The sequence below is a fragment of the Ambystoma mexicanum genome, chromosome 6p (assembly GCF_040938575.1).
Source record: "Ambystoma mexicanum isolate Mex_15411 chromosome 6p, UKY_AmexF1_1, whole genome shotgun sequence".
NCBI lineage: Eukaryota > Metazoa > Chordata > Amphibia > Caudata > Ambystomatidae > Ambystoma > Ambystoma mexicanum.
The window spans coordinates 90,577,729-90,602,493 of NC_090935.1; the positions used below are offsets into that span (position 1 = coordinate 90,577,729).

The 24,765-nt window shown below is 48.2% G+C and overlaps 1 protein-coding gene across 5 annotated transcripts in view; it reads left to right on the forward strand.

The window, feature by feature from the left end:
* Positions 1-24,765, forward strand: part of LOC138511228 (long-chain-fatty-acid--CoA ligase ACSBG2-like) — a 1,364,724-nt gene that overhangs the window by 1,021,053 nt on the left and 318,906 nt on the right. For all 5 annotated transcript variants that reach the window (XM_069626768.1, XM_069626770.1, XM_069626769.1 and 2 more), the window contains 2 exons: positions 7,785-8,018; positions 10,309-10,526. In XM_069626768.1, the coding sequence (XP_069482869.1) occupies positions 7,785-8,018; positions 10,309-10,526 (452 nt within the window). The remainder of the gene's footprint in view (positions 1-7,784; positions 8,019-10,308; positions 10,527-24,765) is intronic.

The window sequence follows — 24,765 nt, forward strand, 5'->3', positions numbered from 1 at the left end:
TGGGTACCTCCAAAGGATCCAGCGGTGGCTCCTCCACTTACCGCCAGACGGCCCGCTCCTCTTCCCAGGAGGCCTACAGAGGTCGCGGCAAGCAAAGGGGATCCCGCCGTCATCGAGCAAGACTGACCCAGCCGGGTTGTCGGGCCCCCACTGAAGCACCCCAGTGGGAGGCCGGCTGACGAAGTTAGTCAGCGTGTGGGAGTCCATCTCCACCGATCGTTGGGTGTTGGACACCCTGGCCAACGTGCTCTCGCTGGAATTCCAAAAGAAGTGCCCTCGCATTCTTCCCGTGGCCAGGAAGGAGAATCACGTCCCTCAACTGCTGTTGGAGGTAAGGGCGATGCTCAAGAAAGGTGCCATCGAGCTCGTCCCCAGGAGGCTCCGGGGCTCTGGAGTATACTCAAGGTACTTCCTCGTCAGAAAGAAGACAGGCGGTTGGCGCCCCATCCTGGACCTGCGTCGGTTAAACAAGTACATTAAGGCACGTGCCGGGACAGCTGGAGGAAGGTGACTTCCTATGGTCGTTGGACCTGGAGGATGCTTACTTCCACATCCCCATTCTAAAACGGCGCAGGAAGTTCCTCAGGTTCGTGGTTCAGGGACACCACTACCAATTTAGAGCCCTACCGTTCGGATTAAAGTCGGCACCCAGGGTTTTCACCAAGTGCCTAGCACCAGTGGCGGCGCGGCTGCGCCTGCTGCGGATCCATGTCTACCCCTACCTGGACGACTGGCGAATCCGGGCAAGGGAACTCGCCGTCGAACACACAGCGAGGACCGTCCGGTTGCTCACGGAGCGGGGGTTCGCCATCATCTACCCCAAATCCCACCTGGTTCCATCGCAAGCAGCACTGTTTCTGGGAGCAAAGCTCGATACAGTGGGGCAATTGGCCTCCCCTTCAGAGGAGAGGACCAAGACCATCCTGGGCAAGTTGCGGCGCCTGTTAGCCACGGACGTGGCCAGGGTGAGGTCCATCAAGTCCCTTCTCGGGATGATGTCCTCATGCAGCTATCGTGTACCCCTTTGCAGACTTCGGATGCGTCCGCTACAGGAGTTCCTCGACGCCCGCTGGTTTCAGGCGAGGGGCTGCTTCGAGGACAGGATCCCTCTCGACGTGGAGTCCCGTCGAGCGATCCTATGGTGGGGCACCCATGCTCACCTCACTACAGGCACGGACTTTCAAACCCCAGCGTTTCAGGAGACTGTGAAGACGGATGCCTCTTTGGAGGGTTGGGGGGCCTACACCGGAGATCTCCACGCAAGAGGCCTTTGGCTCCCGGAGGAGAGGTCTCTTCACATCAACATTCTGGAGCTCCGAGCAGTGTTCTGGGCTCTCAAGTCGTTCCTTCTGTCCCTCAAGGACAAGGTGGTGAGGATATTCACCGACAACACCACCACAATGTTCTACATACGGAAGCAAGGGGGCACCAGATCCCCAGCCCTATCCAAGGAGGCCCAGGATGTGTGGCACTGGGCCGTCGCCCAGGGGATGTTTCTGGTTCCCTTCCATTTGGCAGGAATAAAAAAACACCATCGCCGACTCACTCAGCAGGGAGCTGCGCTCGTGCCACTAGTGGGAACTGCGCCAGGATCAAGTGGATCGGCACTTCCAATGATGGGGCAAACCCCAGATCGACCTGTTCGCGACGGTAACGAACTCCAAGTGCCAGAGGTTCGCCAGCAGATTCCCACAGCCGAGGAGCATGGGCGATGCTTTCTCATTCCCTTGGGACGGCCGTTCCGCCTCATCAACCAGCTCAAGAAGTCCAGGTGCAGGATGATATTCTTCGCACCGGCGTGGCCGAGGCAGAACTGGTTCCCGACCTTCTGGACTTGTCGACGTCCCCACCAGTCAAGCTGCCGGCAGACGTGGATCTTCTCTCCAGAGAAGGAGGCGCCATTCTCCATCACGACCCACAGTCGCTGAATTTGCAGGCCTGGCTCCTGCAGCACTAGAGTTTGGAGGTTACGAATTACCGGCTGATTGCAGAGAGGTTCTTGCAAAGGCCAGGGCGTCCTCAACTCTCAAGTGTTACGGTCATAAATGGAAGAGATTCTCTGTCTGGTGCCGTGCACAGAAGATTAACCATCTGCGGATTACGGCCCCTCAAGTACTGCCGTACCTACTGTCGCTGGCCAAAGCTGGACTGGCTCACGCCTCCATCAAAACACATCTGGCTGCCATCTCCCGATATACCAGAACTACGGGACGGGCGTCCTTGTGGTCTCATCGCCTGGTTAAGGAATTTATGAAGGGACTATTCCGATCATTCCCGCCGGTGAAGGCTCCTGCCCCGGCGTGGGAGCTTAGTGTGGTGCTGACCAGGCTCATGGCGCCATTCGAGCCTATGCATTCGGCGCCTTTGAAGTTCCTGTCATGGAAGACGGCGTTCCTTGTGGCCATCACCTCCGCACGACGAGTGGGAGAGATCCAGGCCCTATCTTGCAAGCCTCCATACTTAACTTTTCATGACACGAGGGTGGTGCTGAGGATGCACCCCTCCTTCATGCCCAAGGTGCCGTCGGACTTCCACCTCAACGAGCCCTTGGTGTTACCAGTTTTCTTCCCATTGCCTTCGACGCCGGCTGTGAGGCCTCTGCACTCGCTGGATGTAGCTAGAGCGCTGAAGTTCTATGTTGGCCACACAAAGAGTTTTCAGAAGACGTCACAACTGTTTGTGAACTTTGGGTCTGTGAATCAAGGGAAGGCTCTCTTGAAGACTTCCATTTCCAGATGGCTCTCCGGCTGCATCATGCACTGTCATCGGTTGGCAAACCGACCGCTGCCCGGCCGTCCGAGAGCCCATTCGACCAGAGCGATCGCTGCTACCACGGCGTTCCTGTCTGGTGTGCCCCTGCTGGACATCTGCAGGGCTGCTACGTGGAGGTCGACGCACACCTTCACAAGATTCTACTGCGTCGATCGGGACTCCAGGGAGGAGTCCAGGGTCGGCCAAGCAGTACTGCGCAACCTGTTTGCCTAAGGTGAGCCTGGTGAGGAGGTAAGAATTGCTTAATGTTGAGTTGGTATGTAATGCTTAATGTTGAGCCTTTGCCACCTCCCGTGGTTGTGCATGTGTATACTGCTATGTATTCTTTTATTCATGAGCATGTGAATCCATGCCAGACCCCATGCTGGAGAAGGAACAAGTTACTTACCTGCAACTGTTGTTCTCCAGCATGGGTCTGGCATGGATTCACATGCGAACCCTCCCTCCTATCCCTCTGTGGCTCTTCACTTGGTCATACTGCCACTTGGCGTGCTACCAAATCTGAGGATGGCTGCCAGAGGCGGGGCTTAGGGAGTGGGCAGTCATTGGTTGGGGGCAGTATGACCCAGAGATCAGTGATTGGTTACTACTAAGAAAGACAGATCAGAAACTAAACTGATACTGATTTTTTCTTTACCGAGGATTCCCAGCCTGACGACAGGGAATATTCATGAGCATGTGAATCCATGCCAGACCCATGCTGGAGAACAACAGTTACAGGTAAGTAACTTGTTCCAACCACAACCCCTTTCAGGCGAGATATGCAGAATCCTTGCCATGAAAGGAACTCCAGTGAGACGTTGCTACTGCTGCAACAGCATGCAACATCTGGTCATGGTTAGAGCGTCCTGCTGATTTTGTTGAAAGCAGATTGTATGAAAGGAGTGGGTCACATTGCCAAATGTTGTAGTTTTCCAAGACCTCGCTCTGGAACTGTGAGTGACAATGTTGCGGATGGATGCGATTTGGAAGTGTGATGGGTTGGAAGATTTCCAGGTGGTCAACTCTGCATGTGAGGGGAGGATTGAAAAACCGAAGGTCATCATTCTAGTTAATGGAGTGGGTGTGAATATGCTTATTGACAGTGGTGCGGACTGCATCCTGATAAGGCGAGAATCATGGGGATGGGATTTGGTATGCTGTGCATTGAAGGACGCCAGATCAGAGTTGACGCCTATGATAACCCCATTGTGTTCATAGGGGAGTTGCAGGCCACTCTGATGTTTAAGGGAAGGTGTACAGTTAGTCGGGTATTTGTCACTAATGTTGGCAGGAATCTGCTTATGTGGAGCTAGCAAGCGGCACTAAGCATTAAACTTTATCCCAATCCTGTTGAACAAGTTTATACGGGAGAACACACTGATGTGTCTGCTGTTGGAGCGTTGGATGGCGACAAAATGGTTGAGTGGGCACCCAGTGTGTTTGAAATGAGTCTTGGAGGTCTCAGAGGATTCATCCACAGGACCAGGTTAAAGGGGGGTGCGATTCCTTTCGCATCCGAACTCAGGTCTGTGCATCTATCACTATGAATTGCGGTTGAGTTGGAATTAAAGAGATACTCGAGGATGGTGTCAGAATGGGTGAGCCCCATTGTAATGGTAAGAAAGGGCAACGGGAGCATCTGGTTGTGCATGGGCCTCAGGGAAGTCAAGAATGTGGTGACAAAGATTCCCATTGCCAAAGATTGATGAGATGATCTCAGACTTAGATTGTTCGAGGGTTTACTCCTTGTTGGATTTGAGGTTGGCGTGCCATCGGGTCTGCTTGCATCCAGACTCGTACAACATGCTGATGTTTTATCACACACATTAGGTTGTTTTGGTGTGTCAGAATGCTGGTCAGACTGGTGTCTGCAGCCAGGGTCTTCCAGAGAAGAATGCAAACCCTGCTGGATGATATCAAGGGGGGTGAAGTTTTACCAGGATAACATTTCAGTGTGGGGCTGTGATGGGAACAAGCATGATGTGGGTTTAAGATCGATTTTGTCGAGACCTGGAGATGTTGGTTTAACTTTGACATTGGAGAAATGCAAATTTGGGAAGTTCTCAGTGGATTACTTCTGGTACAATATTTTGGCTGAGAGCATTAGGCCCAAGCGTGGCACCGTCCAGGCAATTGCTGATATGTCACCCTCCAAGACCAAGTACGGAAGTGTTCTAATGTTTGGGGCTCATTGAATATTATTCTACGTTTGAGGAGTATGGTGGATAAAACTATGGCTTTGAGGAGGTTGACTAGGATAGGAGTACAATTTGAATGGTGGTCTGCCTATGAGGAGGAGTTTGGGGTGGTCAAACAAGAAATGTTGTCTTTACCTGCGTTCCATGGGTTCAGAGAGAGTTGGAAGATAGTGGTTTAAACAGTTTGCCGATGGCCTCTAGGAACCTAGTTAGTGACGTGATTGGAGGCGAGACCATGATGGAGGATATCAGACATTTTTGGGTGGATCACAGGAAAGTCATTGGGCATCAGCGTGTCAAGAGGATGTGGAGTACCAAATTGTCAAGAGGCTAATCGGACCGGTGGAGGAGTGAGAACCACTTGCGAGACACCAATCTTGATGGCTACCGGAGAGTGAAGGAGAAGTTGTCTTGAAGGAGGATTTGTTTGTAGGGGACAGTCTTTTGGTTCCGTGAGGAATATGGAAGATCATTTTTTAAATAGGCCATAGAGGCCACATGGGGATTTGCAGGACAAAATCTATCATAAAACTGGATTTCTGGTGGCCGACCATGGGCACTTTCATAGATGCGGGTCAAGGATTGTGGCACGTGGCGCTGCAGTGACAAGGTGTTGGAAACACGGGTGCCACCCATGGTGGTTCCTCAGGTGCCGTTGTTGCCATGGGGCGCCATTGCAATTGTTCTGTTGGGCCCTTTGAGCGTTGCTGGTTCCAGGGGCAAGTTAAGTAGTAGTGGTGGTGGATCTGCTTTCGAAATTGCCCGAGGCGTGGGTCATCCGAGATGCCACTTCTAGGAATGTCATTTCGTTTTTAGAAAATCTATTTTGGGGGGGAAGGTTTGCCCTTGCAAATCTTTAGTGTCAATAGACCACAGTTTACTTAGAGGGAGTTCCAAGAGTGGCTCCAGTAGAGGTGAGAGAAGCACAAGAGGTCTGCATTATGCCACACGCAAAGCAATGTGTGTGTGGAACGCTTGAACCGCACCCTCATGGACATGTTCCGGTTGTCTGTACAGAACAGGGATTGGCTACAGGATATTCTTTGGAGGATGTTCAAATACAGGGTGACGCTGCAATTTACACAGGGGCTACACCCTTTGAGGTCATGATGGGATGCAAGCCGAAACACTGCTGACCCCATGTTGGCTGGACCGCTCGAGGATGATGAATATGAATGCCAGGAGTGTTGGTGAGGGGGTGAAGGCATGTGGTTTAGCCTCCAAAGTGTTCTTTGACGTCAAGCATGGGTGCAAAATGAGGGAGATGATAGGTGACCAGGTCCGGGTCAAACTGCCCAGAAAAGGGGTGGAAATGTGCTCTGAAATATTCTGGCCTCAAGACTGTTCAGATGGATTGTGGGAATACGGTGGTCCGGTTGACTGGAGATGTGTTGGAACAAGAGGAGGGTGTTCAAGGTGGATTATATTCATGGTCAACCTTTGACAACCCTAGGCAGTTACTTATTATTTTGATATCACACTTTGTATGTTTTCATTTTTCCTTCTCCCATTCTCTTGTTCCCCTCCTCCACACCTTCCCGTCATCCCTGTGTTATTTTACTGCCCAAGAAATGAAGGTAGGTGTTATATATCTTAGCATGTATGCCAGTACAGTGTTCCCCTGACAGACTGGAATGTTGCTGCTTGAAGGCAGGGTGAAAGCTCTATAGTGTGGAATGAGTGGCCGGTGAGGGGGAGAGGTTGAAAGGGAAGGAAAAGTTTGCAGAGGACTATACTGCTAATTTTCATCAATAAAGTTAACAGCAATTATCTTCAAGTAAAGTGGCATCCAGCTTTATTTCATAAACTCCTGATGGACTGATTTTCCAAAACGCATTGGTTGAGCTTTTTATGGATTTCCTTTAGATATTAAAATTGGTTCTTCTATTTATTTGTCAAGTATAATTTTGTGAATGCTTATTTAACTCAATGTTTACATAACCTAAATCTCATGAACAGTTTGAGTTGGACTTCCAACTATAGATGGTGTGCAGGGTACGGGAGTGTCCACCATTGGACAGTTTTATACGTTTCTATTTCTATGTACAGCTTCTATGCTTTTTTCTGCTTTTTGCACTTGCTTGTGTAGACCAGAAGGATGTGTTGGGCGGTGGCTTGTAGTAGAGGCTGTGTTGGCCCATGACATGTAATCCACTCTTGCATCCACTCTCATTCTCAGTCACACATGCCCATGGGCCTTGCCCAATCGGCCCTGCATGCCCATATAGAACTTCGTGGCTGCAAAACTTGACATTGTATCCTAAGGAGGAAAGAACTCTGCCGGAAATGGGTGAGCTACAGGTGCTTGTCGCAATAAGCATTTATTTATTAGATACTGGATATTTTGTAAAGCGCCTATACAACATTGGTGTTTCAAGGGGCAATACTTTCCCACAGGAACCAATGAGACCCGCCAAACACTTGGTGCTGCTACTGACATTTATGGAAATAAACCCTCATAGACTACAAAGGACTTTGATTTCTACTGGATACCTTTTAAGAATCAAAACCTTTAAATAACATGAGAATAATGCATGCAGCAAGCTGTTTGTCTTTATTTGTTACCTGAATTCATTAAGAAGTTGGGATTGTCGTGCCTATTGTTGTCTCTCCATTTTTAATTGTTGCAGAGACTCATTCCTACAACAGGGCACGATTGTGACGACAAGAGATGGTAATTATTTAACAGGCCCATTTTTCCAGCTGTGCCTGTGTTTTGGCTGGTAGATGGAATTGTTACATGCAAGTTCCTCGGGATGTGTAATCACTTAAATCCTTTCCAGTAATGTTTTCCATCTCACACAGCCATGTTATCCTTTTATTCTTTTGCAGTGTCAACTCTATGCCCTGGGGTTATACGTTAGCAAATATCCTGGTCTTCAGGAGGGTTCATGCGGCACTCGGACTTGATCGATGTGTACGGTGTTACACAGGGGCGGCCCCCATCACAAAGGACACTTTGGAATACTTCATGAGCCTCAATATCCCTGTATTGGAGCTGTATGGCATGAGCGAAAGCACTGGTCCCCACACACTATCTGTGCATAGTGCCTTTCGCATTATGAGGTGAGTGATAATTACATTGAGACCTTGCCTTTATAGCACTCGTTCTTCAGTGAGAGCTGGCATTTGCCAAATCTCTTCCACTCCAGTTATTTGTCTGTTGGAGGGAACTGTGATTGGGTTTTTTGCACACACAGACACATTAACATGTGCATTAGGAAGCCTCTGACAGAGGTGTATTGCTTAAAGGGATGTTTTCATACATAATGCCAGTGGCTGCATTAGAGACTCCTCATGACTTACCAGCGCATTAGTCAATATTGTTATCCCCTCGTTCTGAGGTCATCTCATCATGAGGTCAGTCATTGCTCACGTTTCGTATTTATTTGAACAACAGGGATTTAAAAAAAGAAACCTTGCAATAACACACTTACAGATGGCCGAGCTATTCAAAGGAAGGATGCCTGTGCAAAAGCACAACGATGAGTACAAGTGGTGAGCCAATTTGAGGGTGTGAAGAAAGTGGGGCACACACAAGAGACAAAATCCCCAAAAAGTGAGAAACAGGTGACTTGGAAAAGTAACATTAGCTTAGTGGACAAGTGATTTAAACTAAATAGCACTGTACAAATATACAAAATGACATTATTACGAAGCAGTGGATAGAGTAGGGGAAACGGCAGGTGGAGCTCCCTCTCTCTTTAGCAATTAAGTGAAGTTTGAGCAGCGCTTTGAAGAGATCCACAGTCGGCTGGCTTTGATTGTGCTTGGTAACCAGTTTCAATGAAGTGGGACGTTTAGGGAGAGTGTGGAAGAGGGGGCGCATGGGACAGTGAGTTTGAGTGCAGAGGATGAGTGGATGAAATGAGATGAGTAGACCATGAAATCGTAACTGTGAAGCAAGATCATGGATGGCTTTGTAGACCAGCTGATGAAACCTACATAGGAAGTTGTGAGTATAGCTAACATGCATTAGGAAGAGGTGGGGGCATGATCTTTTCAGGTTGTAGAGTGGGAGTAGCAATGTTGAGGTTTTTCTGTGCAAGAAGGAAGCCCATGGAGTAGGCAGAAGCAGTTGTAGTGTTTGAGCAACAGGGTTGCAATGGGAATTTTCATAATGGCAATATAGGATATGTACAATGTTAAAATACTGATACGGTTAATATGAATAACAGAAGCAGTGGCCTTGAATTGTTGCAGTGCCAGACTTTCAACAAAGAGGCCCCCAAGACTTCAACCCTTAAGTGAGTGAGAATAGCCAGGCAGTTTGGGAGATAAGTGACAGGATACAAATGTCATTGGAAACATAGGAGAAAGGTGACCTTGTTTTTTAATAGTTCAGCATGAGGAAGTGAGAGCCATCTAGTGACTGATTGCAGTGAAACAGTTGGCACGCCGTTGCAAGATGGCTGGGGTGAAGAAAGTAATCAAAAACAAGATTGGAGTGTAGGTAGCAAAGAAGTGATGGTGAAAGCCAAGGATGAGATGTTGTCCTTGAAGAGAGGTATAGAGGGTAAAGAATAGAGGTCTAAGTACCGACCCTTGGCACAAAATAATCCAGGAGAAGGGTCAGACGGAGGTTAGTGAGTTCCAGGACATTTTAAATGGTTAACCTTCCAGATGAAAGGTAATCTAGGTGAGAGCAGATTTACCAAAACAAAGGTATTGGAGAGAGGAGAGGGGTGGTCAACGGTGTCGAATACAGCAGAGTGGTCCTAAAATGAGTATAGAAGTGTCGTTTGGAGTGGCGAGCATCAGAGAGAAAGTTAGGAAACCTGTGTGAGTGCAGTATCAGTGGTGTTAACAACAGAAGCGGATCCCCCAAGACCATTATCCTCAAGTTACTTGCTGATCGGTTCAAAGACATAAAAATAATGGGGTAGGAGGGAAACCTAGTGCCAATTGTCCTAAATGTTTGGGTTAACGGAGGGCTTTTTCAAAAGGGGTAGGTCAGTTGTAGAGGTGGCAGGGAAGCGTCCTGCAAAGGGTAATGTTAAAGAGCTCTGAGATGAGAGCTGGTGATTGTGGACGTCTTTGACCCCATTTGAGGAGTACAATATTGGTTGGCGCTGCAGAGGACGGGTGCTAATTTGGTTGGAAAGGAGAAGTAGGGGAGAAGTGGTTGAGTAGAAGGGGTAGGGCAGAGTGGTGATGGGCAATAGGGTGCGGGAGTAGAGTGTGAGAGGATGGCTTTTGCTGTAAAATGTTTTTAGACATGTTCTATATGAACTCGGCAACATACTTTTTTTTTTTAATCCTTACCATTTTTAGACGAGCATCCCCCATACCTGCTTTTTCTATTGTACTGTCCGTAATGTTCCAAACGTGAACTCCGTACCTCTCACCCCTTTAGTACCGGCAAAGAGATTCCTGGATGCAAAACTCTGATTTACAATCCCGAGGAGGATGGCACTGGGGAGATCTGCTTCTGGGGAAGGCACGTATTCATGGGTTACTTGAACATGGAGGAGAAGACCAAGGAGGCTTTGGATGAGGAGGGCTGGCTACACTCCGGAGACCTGGGCAAGCAGGATGAAGATGGATTCCTCTTCATCACTGGGAGAATAAAAGGTAAGGACTGGTTTGACATCCAGCAGGATTAGCAATTTTTTTCACTAATTACTTTATAAATGCATATCTATTAAAACTCCTTTTCAGTAATAATAAAAAACTATAATTTTATGATTTCCAGTGTTCTGTCTCGAGCTAACTTACTGCATTTTGGTGGATCATAGAGAAACGTTTGATACCCTGAGGTAATATTGAGTGATGAGCTGGAGGGGTTCTAAACCGGGAGCTTGCTGCTCCGGTCTTCTGCTTAGGTAGCCTTGGCGTTGCCATTGCTACTCTTTGGTGCTACTATGCAATGTTTATCAGCATGCAGTCCACACATATATATTGAGTGAAGAGCCTCAGAAGCATGAGGCTGTATAAGGAGATAGTCCCTGGGCCCAGCTTTTACTTAGCTCTCAGAACGTTGACCTGCAACCATGTTGCCTTTGGCATATAGGTGAGAACATTGTAAGTGAAAGTGTAATCAACGATTGTCGCCTCTCTTGCAAACAGCCTGTTTCTTTGGAAAAGTCTGTTTTTATGAGAGTACATTCATAGATTGAGTGTTGATCTTGTGTAGCTTCAATTTGATCTTTAGTTTGGCGATCAGTCAGCTGACGGGAAATCGCATGTTTTGTATCAGTCCCATGGTCCAACCTGGTGGCTTGCACATGGTTGTTACATTGCAATTGTGTTCTCCTCAATCACCCAATTTAGTGTGTTAACCACAAACAATAGTTGTTGGAAACCAGTCTGCTACAAACACATTATGCCCCCCAACCTTCTCACATAACCATGCCACCGGCGCGCCTATTACGTCCTTTGCAGTGACCAGGACTCTACTGTTTTCTTGATGTAATAGAAGAGTTACATCTCCACTGTGGACTTATTCTCTACCACCCTTTGTTCTATTCAATGGTTACCTTTCCACTCCTGTCTGAAATTCAACTTTCAAATGGATTGTGCACTCCCACGTATATCTCATCTTATGATATCGCCATATCCAGTTCTACCTGCTTTGGAATTTTGTTTCCAGCATGGGGCGCTGCATGTCGATACCTGTCGACTTGATGTCCCTCGAAGGCCTCTGTCTCAGCGTCATCGATGGTATATAGTGCGCGCAGTGACCGTTGGCTTCAGCTCTGTTTTTCCCCACGAGAGCTATCGCTTCAGAATATCGGGGACTCAGAGATCTGGGTTAAAAAAATGTCACGATTGTGGGGCGAAAATGTCCCTTACGAACCCCCATCGGGTGTGTCTGTGGTGCTTAGGAGCCACTAATTTAACATCAGAGGTGGGTCCTGCCTATCGATGACCATGAAAGCCCTGAAAGAGCATAGAGGGTAGTTAGCTGCAGGCAGGTCTCATAAATCCCCTTCGACAACCCTGTTGTAAAAGCAAACCTCCAATGAGTCGAATGATGACTCTCCTCGTCTGAAGAAAAATAAAAGGTCCTGATCACGCAGTGGCTCGCACCACTTATCATGGCAGTTGAAGAAAAGGGACCAGATTGTTGAGTACCACCCCATAACGGGCCCCGTGCCGACCAAACAGACTTCGCCGACTGAGAGGTCCAGACAAAAAAATGCTCAAAGTATTCAAGAAATCAGCCTCAACCCCCTCGAAGAAAGAAGAGCCATCCATGCCCATGTCGACAAACGCGACAAAAGGGCAAAGGGCAAAACCTGTGCGCCCTCTGGCAAGAGAGTCCAGTAGAAAACTTCTCGGGAGCCCTCAAAGCTTCCCTCAAGTAGAGAAGACTCCTTCGAACCCAAAATCATTGTTGCCATCGGCGTCGAAAGACTCTAAGTCACCGCCTAAAATAGCTAAGTCTCTTTCCTCAATTTATGAGGATGATGAGCCATCTTCGGATGAATTTCGTCTTTTTGAAATAGTTTGGCACACCAGATCCCTCAGACCATGCCGATGGATCTTAGACAGCTGATGTCTTGGGCGATAAAATATCTGGGATGTAAAAGGCCTGCACCACTTTTTGAGCAGGACGACCTAACCAACCTCACTGATATTTTAGATAAGGGAACTCAGGAGGACCCTATTATTCCTTTCCATGTAGCTTTACAAAGGAGAGTTGATTGGGAGACGCCGGAATTAATTCCAGCAGTGAACAAAAAACTGACAAGCAAGTACAGAGCGTCCAGCAGTGACACTTAATATCTGACAAAGCATCCAACTACCAAAAGTTTAATAGTTCAGGCCGCCAGTTCTACATCAAAATGCATACCCAACTACCCCTAACCCCTTCCCCCCCCCCCTCTCCCAGACAGAGATGACTAGCGTTATGGATGGCGCATTGGCTAAAAATGTTTTCTCTGCGGGTCTGTGGCCCTTCAATCTATAAATGCCACATGTGCACTGGCAAAGTTCACTGTCACCTTATGGGATTGCATAGCGATGGCATCTGAACAGATCTCCGAAAAGGGAAGAACGAGACAGCTTCTTAAACATTGTCAAGGTTGGGAAAGATGCAATGTGCGAATCCCTCCAGAGTGGTCTCGTCTCTGCTCATTGTTTCAGCAGAGCTATGGCAGCTATCACTGTAATGCACAGATTTGCCTGGAGAGGCTGGATTTGTTCCAGATATGCAGTCTAGACTTCTTAACATGCCCTTTGACGGCACACATTTATTTGGCAGCAAGGCTGCCAAGAGCCCGGAGAAGCTGCAGACAACCAAAGCAGCATCCAAATCCCTTGGCGCAGCAGTCAGACAGCCACAAGCTTGCCCCACTGGTACATCTTGGAGTGGAAGATGCTTTTGCTATTTCTCAGTTGGAAGAGGGAGAGGACTGTCGTCGAATCAAAGAGGTCAGAGAAGATTTTACTTTACCATCAGCCTGTACATCGGCCGCCTCAAAACCTCTGAGTCCTTAGTCCACAAAGCCCAGGTGGGAGGCAGACTCTCACCGAATCTGAAAGAAATGGGCATTGCAAACGGCAGCCCATGCTTACTGCCTTCTCTTTCTAAAAAGAACTCTGGATCATCCACCGGGAAACGGCTCTTATTCACAGATCTGCTCCTTATGCAGGAAATCTTGACCCTGCTAGAGAAGGGTGCTATAGAACTGGTACCTATAGCAGAGAGGAACATGGGTTGGTACACCCCTCTTCTAATCCCCAAGAAGGCTGGATGATTGAGACCCATCTTGGACTTAAGAGACTTGAACAAGTTCCTTAGGAAGGACAAGTCCAAGATGATTACCCTTTCTTAGATCCTTCAGGCCCTCCATCTTCAGGACTGGATGGTACCATTGTACCTTCAGAATTTTCACTTTCATGTGCCAATCCAACATAGACACCTAAAGTTCACCGTTGGCGGTTCTCATTATCGGTTTTGAGTTCTGCCATTTGGCTGACCTCCGCCTTGAGGGGTTTCACCAAGTTGATGGCAGTGGTGGCAGCAAGTCTCAGGAGAGGGGGGGGGGATTGACGTCTACCCCTACCTGGACGATTGGCTGATCAGTGAACGGTCTCCCGAACAGGTCCTGGAACATCTGCGCTCCACCTGTCACTCACTCCACAGACTGGGCTTCTCTCTCAACTGGGATGATACCATCTTAAAGGCTCCAATACATCAGGGCAGTCCTAGAGGCATCCTTGGGAAAAGCCTTGCCAACTGAGCTGAGGGCTGTAGGCATTCTGCAGATGGTCACCAAATTTCAGAGTGCCCAGCGTCTTCTGGCCTTCGATTTCTTTATGGTTGCTAGACCCCATGGCATCCTGCATTTTCCTGGTGCCAGAGGCCTGCCTGAGAATGGGATCTATCCAAAGGGCTCTTATGACTCAATGGTCCCAATTCTCAAGCAGTATGTCAGACCTTCAGGTTCCAAGCAGTCACACAGGACCTTCTGTGGTGGGCTTGCAAGGACAACATTGTGAAAGGAGAAACTTTTTGGCAACGATGGCTGGAGAGAACAGTAGTGATGGACGCCTCACTCATGGAGTGGGGAGCCGACGCCAGCGATCTGACCATCGGTTGTTGGTCTCCATCGGAGTTCAAACTACACATCAACCATTTGGACTAGTGCTAAAAGCCCTTCTGCCCTCTATCCAGGGAAATAATGTCCTGATAATGACAGACAACACAGTGGCCATGTACTAATTCAACAAGAGGTGGTGTAGGGTCACTACCACTGCTAGGAGAGGCAATGCAGCTCTGGTTCTGGGAAATTCAAGAAGGAATCTCTCTATCTATGTTGCTTTCGGCCAGAAGGCCAGCACCTAAATCCTTATTCTGCTGCCATTGGAACAATTTCTGCAGCTGGTGCAGGGATAAGAATGTGGACTCTTTTACATTCAGTACATATTTGGTGTTCCCATTCTTGTTACACCTGGCCAATCTGGGCCTCCAAGGTTGGTACAATTACAGGGCATCTAGCAGCGCTATTTATTTTCAAGTGCTTCTCTAAAGACGTATCTTTCTTCAAGAACCCACTGCTTATACAGTTTTTGAAAGGATTGACAAAGGTTTTTCCTACAGTCCCTTTTCAAGTCCCGGTTTGGGGTCTGAAACTAGTTCTGAAATTCCTAATAGGTTCTCCATTCGAGTCTATTCACTCTTGTCCTTTAAGATTGTTAACTTTAAAAGACCATCCTTTTAGTGGCTCTTACATCATCCCTTGGGGTGAGTGAACTACAAGCCTTGTCCTGCAAGCCTCCTTATGCAGTTGTCTTTAAGGATAGAGTTGCCAAAAATTGTTTTTCATTTAACTTGAAAAATCATTCTACCTTCTTTCTATCCCCCAAAGGAAGAGGAGAGGCTACACGGGCTTCAACCAAAACCTGCACTTAGCTTCGACATTTCCAGTATGTCTCAATTAATACAAGACAATCAACTTTGTTGGTTACACAGGCCATACGTTTCGTATGGCGGTCTCATAGCAAACTTTATCTAGGTGGATCATCCTAGGAATCTTAGAATGCTACAGATTAGCTGGAAACGATTCTCCTGAGGGTCTCGGAGCACATTCTACCAGGGGCATGGCTGCTTCATGGTCCTCAGTCCACACTTTCACCAAGCATTATAGTCTGGACTCTTCCTCAGGCTGGGTAGGTGTTTTTTGGAAGGAAGTGTTACTCTGTACACACAGACCAATAAGTAACTCCTAAATTCTAATTAGAAACTGTAAATTCTGACTTCCTCCTCTAAAGAGTCAAATACAGCTTTGGGAGTCTATCATAAGATGAGGAATATGTGGGAGTACTCAATCCATTCGAAGAACAAGTTATTTACCCTTGGTAACTTTCTTCGACTGGATGTTCCTCCCACGTATTCCTCATCGCCCCTCCAAGCCTACCGCACAGTAGAATTTGCATTTCATTGCAGCTTACGCCCGTTCAGGGGGAGTAGCTGCCTGGTGTAGGATAAACTAAATACATGTAAAAACGGAACTGAACTGAAGCAAACAGTCGCTGCACGCGCTCTATACCATCGATGAAGTTGACAGAGACGGAGGCCATCGATGTGCAGCGCCCTCTGTTGGTAATGTTTTTCCCAAGCAGATAAAGCTGGATATGGAGATATTTATTGTAAGATTAGGAATACATGGGAGGGAACATCCAGTCGAAAGAACATTACCACGGGTAACTTGTTGGTCTTCAAATCTCTGTCCACACACCCCTAAACTCACCCCACACCCCCTTCTCTCTTCCTTTATACCATTCTATTCTCCAGAAGGGGGTCGGGCATGGATTCACATGATCATGAATATTCCCAGTCGTCCGGCTAGGAATTCTTGATAAAAGAAAAAACAGTTTCAATTTCGCTTTAAAACTGTAATTCTCCTCTAAACCAATCACCGTCTTCTGGGTCATAGTGCCCTGATCCAATGACAGTCCTCTCCCTAAGATCCACCCCTGGTGGCCATCTTCAGATTTTAGCACAAGCTTCAGTGTTTGGCCACCCTCGGGTAATGGAAGTGTACAGAAGGTAGACCACCCCCCCCTCAAACTAAATACAGATAACTTGACGGGTTGATTAATTCTAGTATTGCAAAAATCAGAATTAGTGCTTAAAAGGTCAAAAAAGCACTTTGAAGGACAACATACATTTATGGGGTCAGAATTCCTTGCATAGGGGATGGCCTGATGGGTAGCATATATTTATAATGGGTATCCAGAATTCTAGGTTTAAAACTGAGCAGGGACTAAGCTATAAGTAAAAACAAAAGGTCAGTCATTTCGTAATTTGATCAGCCATTTTGGTGGAAACAGGCAGTGTTTTTTTTTTTTTTTTAAATGGTTGCTGGGGACACAAAACAGTGGGCTTTTCTGCAATTCCTGCTGATAAAAATAAATAATTCCCTCATAGAAGTTAATTGAATGTTTAGTGGAAAATAACGCACAATCAGTACTTCTCGGCAGTAAGTCTGACAAGTGATGGGCCGATGAGACTAGATTAGGTCCTGAAAAGGTAGCATTAGAGCAGTTAATAAGAGTGCAGCAAGTGTGTTGAGCTCATGGGCAGAGCGCTCAGCTGAGGCCCATATGTAGACTTTTTGGAAGCATGATATAGACTGCCAAAAGTACCTTGATGAGCTTGCCAAGATTATTCCTTCTCTAGACATCTGAAGATATGATGGTCAGAACAATTATAATTGGTTAGCTTGCCCAGGTTTGACGTAGGAAGCTGTTGAATGGCATTTTGGGGCAACCAACCCTGGTCAGGAGAAGGGGTTTTCTTTAATTGCCAAAGCCAATCGGAATGTTTTCTGTGTTAATTGATAGATTACCTCATCTCTGAAACAGTATGTTAGTAACTGTAGCTAGAAGGGAGCCCAGAGAATTGCTGATTTTCCTGCTGTATGCGGTCTGATGGCTTGCTGTGAAGAATAAAAATGACTTTGAAATTCAGACTGCCTTCTTGCTTGATCTTCAATGTTCGTCTTAATCCAGAGATGTTGCAGCGCTAGGTAGGGCATTGGCCCCCATGAACAGAAGTTTCGAGAAGGCCCGGCCTTCGAGCCTGCTTCGCTCCCTTTCAGCATGGCTGAAGAGAAGGAAGGCCGCTGCCTCTTCAAACTCTATGCAAAGTGTGGGCTAAGGAAAGTCTTTGTAGAAGATCGACACCATAAATGCTTGTACTGCCTACATCAGACCACCATGATGAGGGATGCGAGGTATTGTGGTTTAAAAAAAAGAGGACAGATACAGCAGATAGTCAGCGTGGCTAAAGTTGAGTAAGGCCTCTGACGCAGCCGCGGGTCAATGTTATTCCTCATCCAGGAACGACCGGTCCGAGGAGCAGTCTCCCTCCGGGAGGAGGTCAAGATCTTTTTAGGAATCCCCGTGTGTGGGTGTCCAAGAGAAGGCCAAGCGCCAGACTGCTGAGTTTGCCGCTGATGCTGGTTACGAGTCGTGCAAGAGGCGTTCGCCGTCACCATCATCTTCCACTGAATCCGGGGAGGACTTGTCGAAGCCAGCTAAGTCTTCAACCAAGGCCAAGTGTATGGAATCGATGACTGCACCATCGACTAAGGCAGCCATAAGCACTTCGTTGGTTAATTCAACAACATCCACCGTGGTTCTGAAAGAGCGGGTCCTGGAAAGAGGTGGCGGTTCCTAGCGGGTGTCCTTGCCCCCAATGCGGGATATGGCTGCGGAAGCAGCGATGAAGGAGCCGGCGCCATGTACAGACCAGATGGCCGCTCAGACTCAACAACCTGGGAAGCGGTCCCATCTGTGGGGCCTCCCAGGTATGCAGACCGGCAGGCTTCTGAGTGTAGACTGATACAGATCTACTACAGTACCAACAAGGACGACCATCCTCATGAGGTATGCTACTTGGACCATGGAGGGGAGAACCTGAGGAAGGACCTCATTCACTGGTGTAGAAGAGGACTCATTAGCCCAGATTCGACTCTTTTGGCAATGTTTATCCCAACACCTAGGGACATGTCTCTGGACATTTTATCTACCTTGCACAGTCACTGAAATCCAACTGAGGATACCGCCGTCCGAGTCGGCACCTCCAGAACCTCCGAAGGTGTAAACTCTCCCCTGCGGAAGAGTAAGTCAAAGGGGGGGCACAGGTCCTCAGCATCATCCGACCCTGCTGCCACCAACACTACCTCATCAGAACAAGACTCCTACCGGAGCTCTGGATCCACACACGGACACCGGCACGGACACATCTACCACAGCTACGGGTACCAACATGGGTGCTGATTTCATTGCGGCCGACGGGGAGACTGCACGCGGACGAGCCCCATGGAGCCTCCCCTCCGGATCAAGTTGGTTCCTTTCATTTGGTCATCTCGAGGGCCTCAGAGCTGTTAGTTAGCCCCTGAGGAGACCAAGAAGGAAGGCTTCCTGTACCAACGGCGAGAGTCAAGGTTGAAGACCATGTCCGTCCCCTTCTGGACGACATCTGGGAAGAGGGCCTGGTCCTTATGAAGAGCCCTATTTCAGCCCCGACAAAACGGGACAGATTGGAGAAGAAATACAGGGTGCCGGACTCTGCACCCAGGTACCTAAGATCTCAGCCTTCGCCGCATTTGGTGGCCTCGGCCACAGCAAGGAAACCCTCTGCGAACCAGTCATTGGCAGGCATGGTACCTCCGGCACAGGAGGGGGAAGAGCTGGATGCGATGGGCAAGAGGATAATTTACATGGCAGCCTCTGCCATCAAGGCAGCGAAGGCACAAGCAATTTTGGCCCGTAATGACTCCAGTAAAAGCCTGACCATATCCTGGATTTTCTACTGGAACTTTTTCAGGAAGGAGAGATGGCCTCGGATCACGCAGTCATGGTGGTGGTAGACATTGCAGACACAGGATTTCGCCAGATGGGGACCGGGGTGTCTGCGCCATCAAGGTTGGTTGAAGGCTAAGAACTTCAGACCGGACACTCAGACGAAGGTGCTGGATAGGCAGTTCGACAGGGAAAACCTCTTAGAAAAAGTCAGTTGATGAGTCTTTGCAAGTGATAGACTGACACAGAGACGTCACGTTTCCAAGGTACTTTGCAGCGGCAACGGTCCTCATCCTTTTGCTCTGCCAGAGGAAAGCCATGAAGATCATCAAAGGGTTATAGTACCCCTTGCAGACACCCGCCCGTGCTCTTCCACTCGAGTGTACAGGGGCGTTCTCGAGGCAGCAGAGGCCAGCGGAGGCACAGTCTGAAAGGCAGGACACTTCACCAAGGCATGCCTGAATCGGCCGTGGCTCCGGACCCCCCAGTTACGCACCCCAGTGGGCGGCCGAATAGCGAAGTTCAGCAGCACGTGGGAAATGATCACCACGGACAGAAGGGTGCTGGATGCTATCAGACAAGAGCACACTTTATAGTTCCAAAGCAAGTGTCTTTGTATCCTCCTGTTTAGCAGCAATGACACAGGTCGCAGCTTCTACAGGAGGTGCGGTCCATGTTACGGAGGGGCAATAGAGCCCGTCCTCAGCAACTCTTGGGCTCCGGCGTATATTCCAGATACTTTCTAGTCCGAAAGAAGACATGAGGTTGGACGCCGATTCTGGATCTACGTCATCTCAACAAGTACTTAACATCTAAAAAGTTCTAGATGGTCACGATGCAGCACGTGCTCGGCCAGCTGGAGCAGGGAGATTTTCTGACATTGTCATACCTGGAGGACGCCTACTTCCACATTCTCAAAGCAATGCTAGTTCCTGCGATTCGTAGTTCAGGGTGTGCACTACTAGCTTAAAGCTCGGCCTTTCAGCCTGAAGTCGGCACAGAGGGTGTTTACGGACAGCCTGGCACCGGTGGCAGCACTTCGTCTACAGGGCATCCATGTATACCCCCTACCTGGACGACTGGCTGGTGTGTACCCCCTTGCTGTCCCGGTCAAGTGAGCACACAGCGAGGCCTATACGTCTGCTGACGGAGCTAGGGTACTCCATAAATTATCCAAAGTCTTGCTTGAAGCAATCTCGAGGCATTCTATTCCTGGATGCACGACTCGACCGTGACTTGCTTGGCATCTCCCTCCTTCGGAGGGTGTAAACCATACTGGGCAAGGTGCAGCGCTTGTCGTCGGCCAAAGCAGCAACGGTGCGATCCATCAAGTTACTTCTGGGCTTGTTCTGCTCCTGCAAAAACCATGTTTGCCTCTGCAGACTGTGCATGAGACCTCTCCAGAAGTTCCTGGATGCAAGTATTGGGAACTATACGGACAAGATCTCTCTCAATGAAGAGTTCCGTTGGGCAATACAGTGGTGGGGTGTTCGGCAGCATCTCGGGATCTTCTTTTCAGGTTCCTCCTTACCAGGAGACGGTCACCAGGAGTTCGGCAGCATCTCAGGATCTTGGTTTAAGGTTCCTCCTTAGCAGGAGACGGTCACCACAGACACACCTCTAGAGGGATGGGGAGACTGCACCAAGCAGTTGCATGTCAGATGCCTCTGGCAACCGGAGGGATCTACACATAAACATCCTGGAACCGTATTCTGTGCCCTCAAGTCTTATCTACCGTCATTGAAGGACAAGGTGGTGAGGATCTTCAGACAACACCTCAACCATGTTCTAAATCCGGAAACGGGGGAATGGGCTCTCTCTGGTGCTCTACAAGGAATTCCAGGACTTGTCAGTGGCCCATTCGTCAAGGCATGTTCCACATTCCACTTCACCTGGCAGGAGTCAAGTACACCATTGTGGACTTGATGAACAGGGAACTGCGTTCTTGCCATGAGTCGGAGCTTCGCCAGGACCAGGTGGACTGACTGTTGGACGAATCGGGACGACCCCAGATCGATCTCTTCTTGACGGCAGTGAACACCAAGTGCCAGAGGTTTTCCAGCAGGTTCCCTCAACCGAGGAGCTTGCTGGATGTGTTCCCGTGGGAAGGAGAGTTCCTATACGCTCAGCCCCACCCACATTTCCACTCCTCCTGAGTGTGATCAACACACTCAGACAGTGCCACTGCAGGATGATACTCGTCACTGAGGCAGATCTGGTATCTGGACTATCTACGCCTGCTACCGCTGTAACCGGACCTTCTCGCCAGAGAAGAGGGGTGGGCGAGACTGCATCACAACCCAGGATCTCTGAACGGGAGGGCATGGCTCCTGCAGCCCTAGAGTTTGGGGGTTATGCTTTAGACACAGAATAAAAGTACATCCTGGCCAGGGCCAGAGCCTCGTCTGCATTGAAGTGCTACTGACATTAATGGAAATGCTTCTGTGTGGTGTGCCGGACTAAGATTACCCCCCTCTGTGTGTCACGGCTCTGCAACTCATGCCATACTTGCTTTCCTTGGCCAAAGCGGCACTGGTTCACACATCCATTAAGGTACATCTAGTCTCCATATACAGGTGCACCAGGTTCCCGGGCAAACCTTCGCTGTGGTCTGAGTCATCAAGGAGTTCCTTAAGGGGCTCTACACTCTACAGGACTTTCCTGCCAGTGAAGGCTCCTGTCCCAGCTTGGGAGCTCAATGTGGTGTTGACCAAATTCATGGGAGTGCCCTTCTAACCTATGCATCCGACTTCGGGTCGGGGATATTCACGCCCTGTCTTGCAAGCAGCCTTACTTGTCTTTCCATGCTTCAGGGTGGTACTGCGTACACACCCCACCTTTATGCCGAAGGTACCGTCGGAATTCCACCTCAATGAAACTTTGGTGTTGCCTGTATTCTTTCTGAATCTGTCATTGCTGGTGGGAAAGGTCTTGCATTTACTGGACGTTGCTCGTGCCTTGAAATTCTGCGTGGCACGAACAATGTATTTTTGAAAGACATCTCCGATGTTCGTCAACTTTGGACCTGTAAATCAACGAAAGGCATTGTCAAAGGCTTCATCTCCAGGTGGCTTTCTGGCTACAAACATCCAGAGCCGCTGCCAGGCCGTCCAAGAGTCCCCTCCACCAGAACCATTGCAGCTATGACAGCGTTTCTCTCTGATGTGCCCCTGCTCGACATCTGCAGGGCTACTACGTGGAGGTCCAAGCACACCTGCACGAGGTTCTACTTCGTCCACTGCGATTGCATAGAAGAGTCTGGAGTCGGCCAAGTGGTGCTGAGTAACCTGTTTCAGGTGAGTCTGTTCCAGAGGTGAGTTTTGTTACTACTTTTGAGCCTTACCACCTCCCGTGGTTGTGTATATGTACTGCTATGTAATCGTTAATCATGAGCATGTGTTTCCATGCCAGACCCCATGCTGGAGAAGGAACAAGTTACTTGCATGTAGCTATTGCTCTCCAGCATGGGTCTGGCAGGGATTCACTTGCGAGCCCGCTCTTCTTGGTTCATACTGCCACTTTATGAGCTTAACAAATCTGAAGATGGCCACCAGGGGTGGAGCTTAGGGAGACGACTGTCATTGAATGGGGCAGCATGGCCCAGAGGACAGTGATTGTTTTAGAGGAGAAATACAGTTTTAAAGTGAAAGTGAAACAGTTTTTTCTTTTGCTGAGGATTGCCAGCCTGACAACTGGGAAATTAGCATGTAAATCCATGGCAGACCCGTGCTGGAGAACAATAGTTACAGGTTAGTAACTTGTTCCTTCTCCCTCTAGTTCACTTCACTCCCAGTCTCTTCCTTTTATCAGTTCCCCTCCCACTGGCTACTGCTAGTTTTTTCTTGGCTCCTCTTCATTGGAGGTTCATCCTGCTCTCTGTAAACTCCATCTTTTCCTACCGCTTTTCTGCTCTTGCCGTAAAGACCATCTACTATCTTCTTTTGTTTCCAGATGTCATTATTCCTGATCTGTACTGTGTTTTTTAATATGTTCAGCCCTTTAGTGGAAAGCACTCTATAAAGACAAAATACAAATGCTTCACCTTGGTCCTTTGGCATGCCAGTTCCTGGCAGAGGTCAGCAGCTACTATGTTGATTATTTCTTTGGACTTGTCTCCTCATGGTTTAGATAATGAAAGGTCTCTTCATCGAAAATTCTTTTCATGATTTAAGGTTTTTGCCTCCTTTGCGAATAACATAGCTAAACATTCAAGAAGCCAATGTATAAGGTGTGGGTGATCAGGTGGGCACGTCTCCATTTACTCTTACTGAACGGGATCACAAGGTTGGCAAAAAATCATGGTCACATGTCCACTAGAATAAAGATTTTCCAGAATAACTTCCTTAAAGTCTTAATTCTATTAAAGGCACGGTGGCGAGCTTTATGCTTCTTTCTTTATTTACTTCACATAGAAAGAGCTCAGCAGCAAGTTTTGATGCACCCAAAACCAGATAGCAACATCCATAGCTGACCAGGGTGCAGAAAAACATACATGAACAACATTAAGGCTTAATAAATGTCATAAAAACTCTAGTCCATAGTGAAAGTCACTTAAAACGGGAAAAACTCCAATTTCCCAGCAAGTTAAGTCCAAGTTCATGAGAAGGTCACCAAAACATGTGACTCCAATCCTCCAATAGCAGTAGGTAGACCCCTCCAATTAGGAACCAATAGTGTATTTCCCCCTCTTTTGAGGCTGTGAACTTGGAATCAAGCCAACGAGAGGAACATCAGGCTGTAGTTGCCGGCAGTGGACGTTTGCGTAAATAAAATGCACGTCAGGTTGGCTTGTCCGAAATCACTAAGAAAAACAAGAAAATATAAAGGGTTACTTGATGTATATATTAACCCTATTCTGTATACAAGGGCGGAAGAGAAAACACTATTCCATTAAGCAACTGTATTTCTCCAGTTGGGCGGGATAATGCTCACCTGTGTCTTTTAATAGAATTAAGACTTTCTAAGGAAGTTATTTTGGAAAATCTTTATTCAATGTCAAGACCGGAAGCTCATATTATGCTTGTTTAAAGCTTACTTACCACTACGGATGCTGGTTGCTCTACCAGATTCAGGTAGAATTGTTTAAAGATAGACTTGCCTGCCCAGTTGGCCATTTTCATGATGTACTCTAAGCGAACTCCAACCTGAAAGGCTTTGGAGGCCATAGCACCTCTGACGGAGTGAGCGCCAAAAGGTCTGTATCTATTCCTGCCTGGGAGAGTGTCCAGCGTGCCAGAGTTGGCGCGGATACCGCTTTATGTGGCTTACAAAGTGCTATCAAAAGTTGCCCGCTAGGGGAGGTACCGAGTGGTGCGGTCACCTCCTTGTAAACCTTCATGCATCTGATGAGGCAGCGCATAAGCTGTTCTGTAAAGGCAGGATATGTAATTACTTTCGAATTGCAGTTGGTCCTCCTGGATATATGAAATACTACGCGGTCGGGTGAAAAGGACCTGCCTGCTAGATTGAGCGCTCTGACATCTGATACTCTTCTGCAGGAGACCAAGCATAAAAGCTTAGTGAGCTTACCAGAAAGGGCAGTGCGAGAACT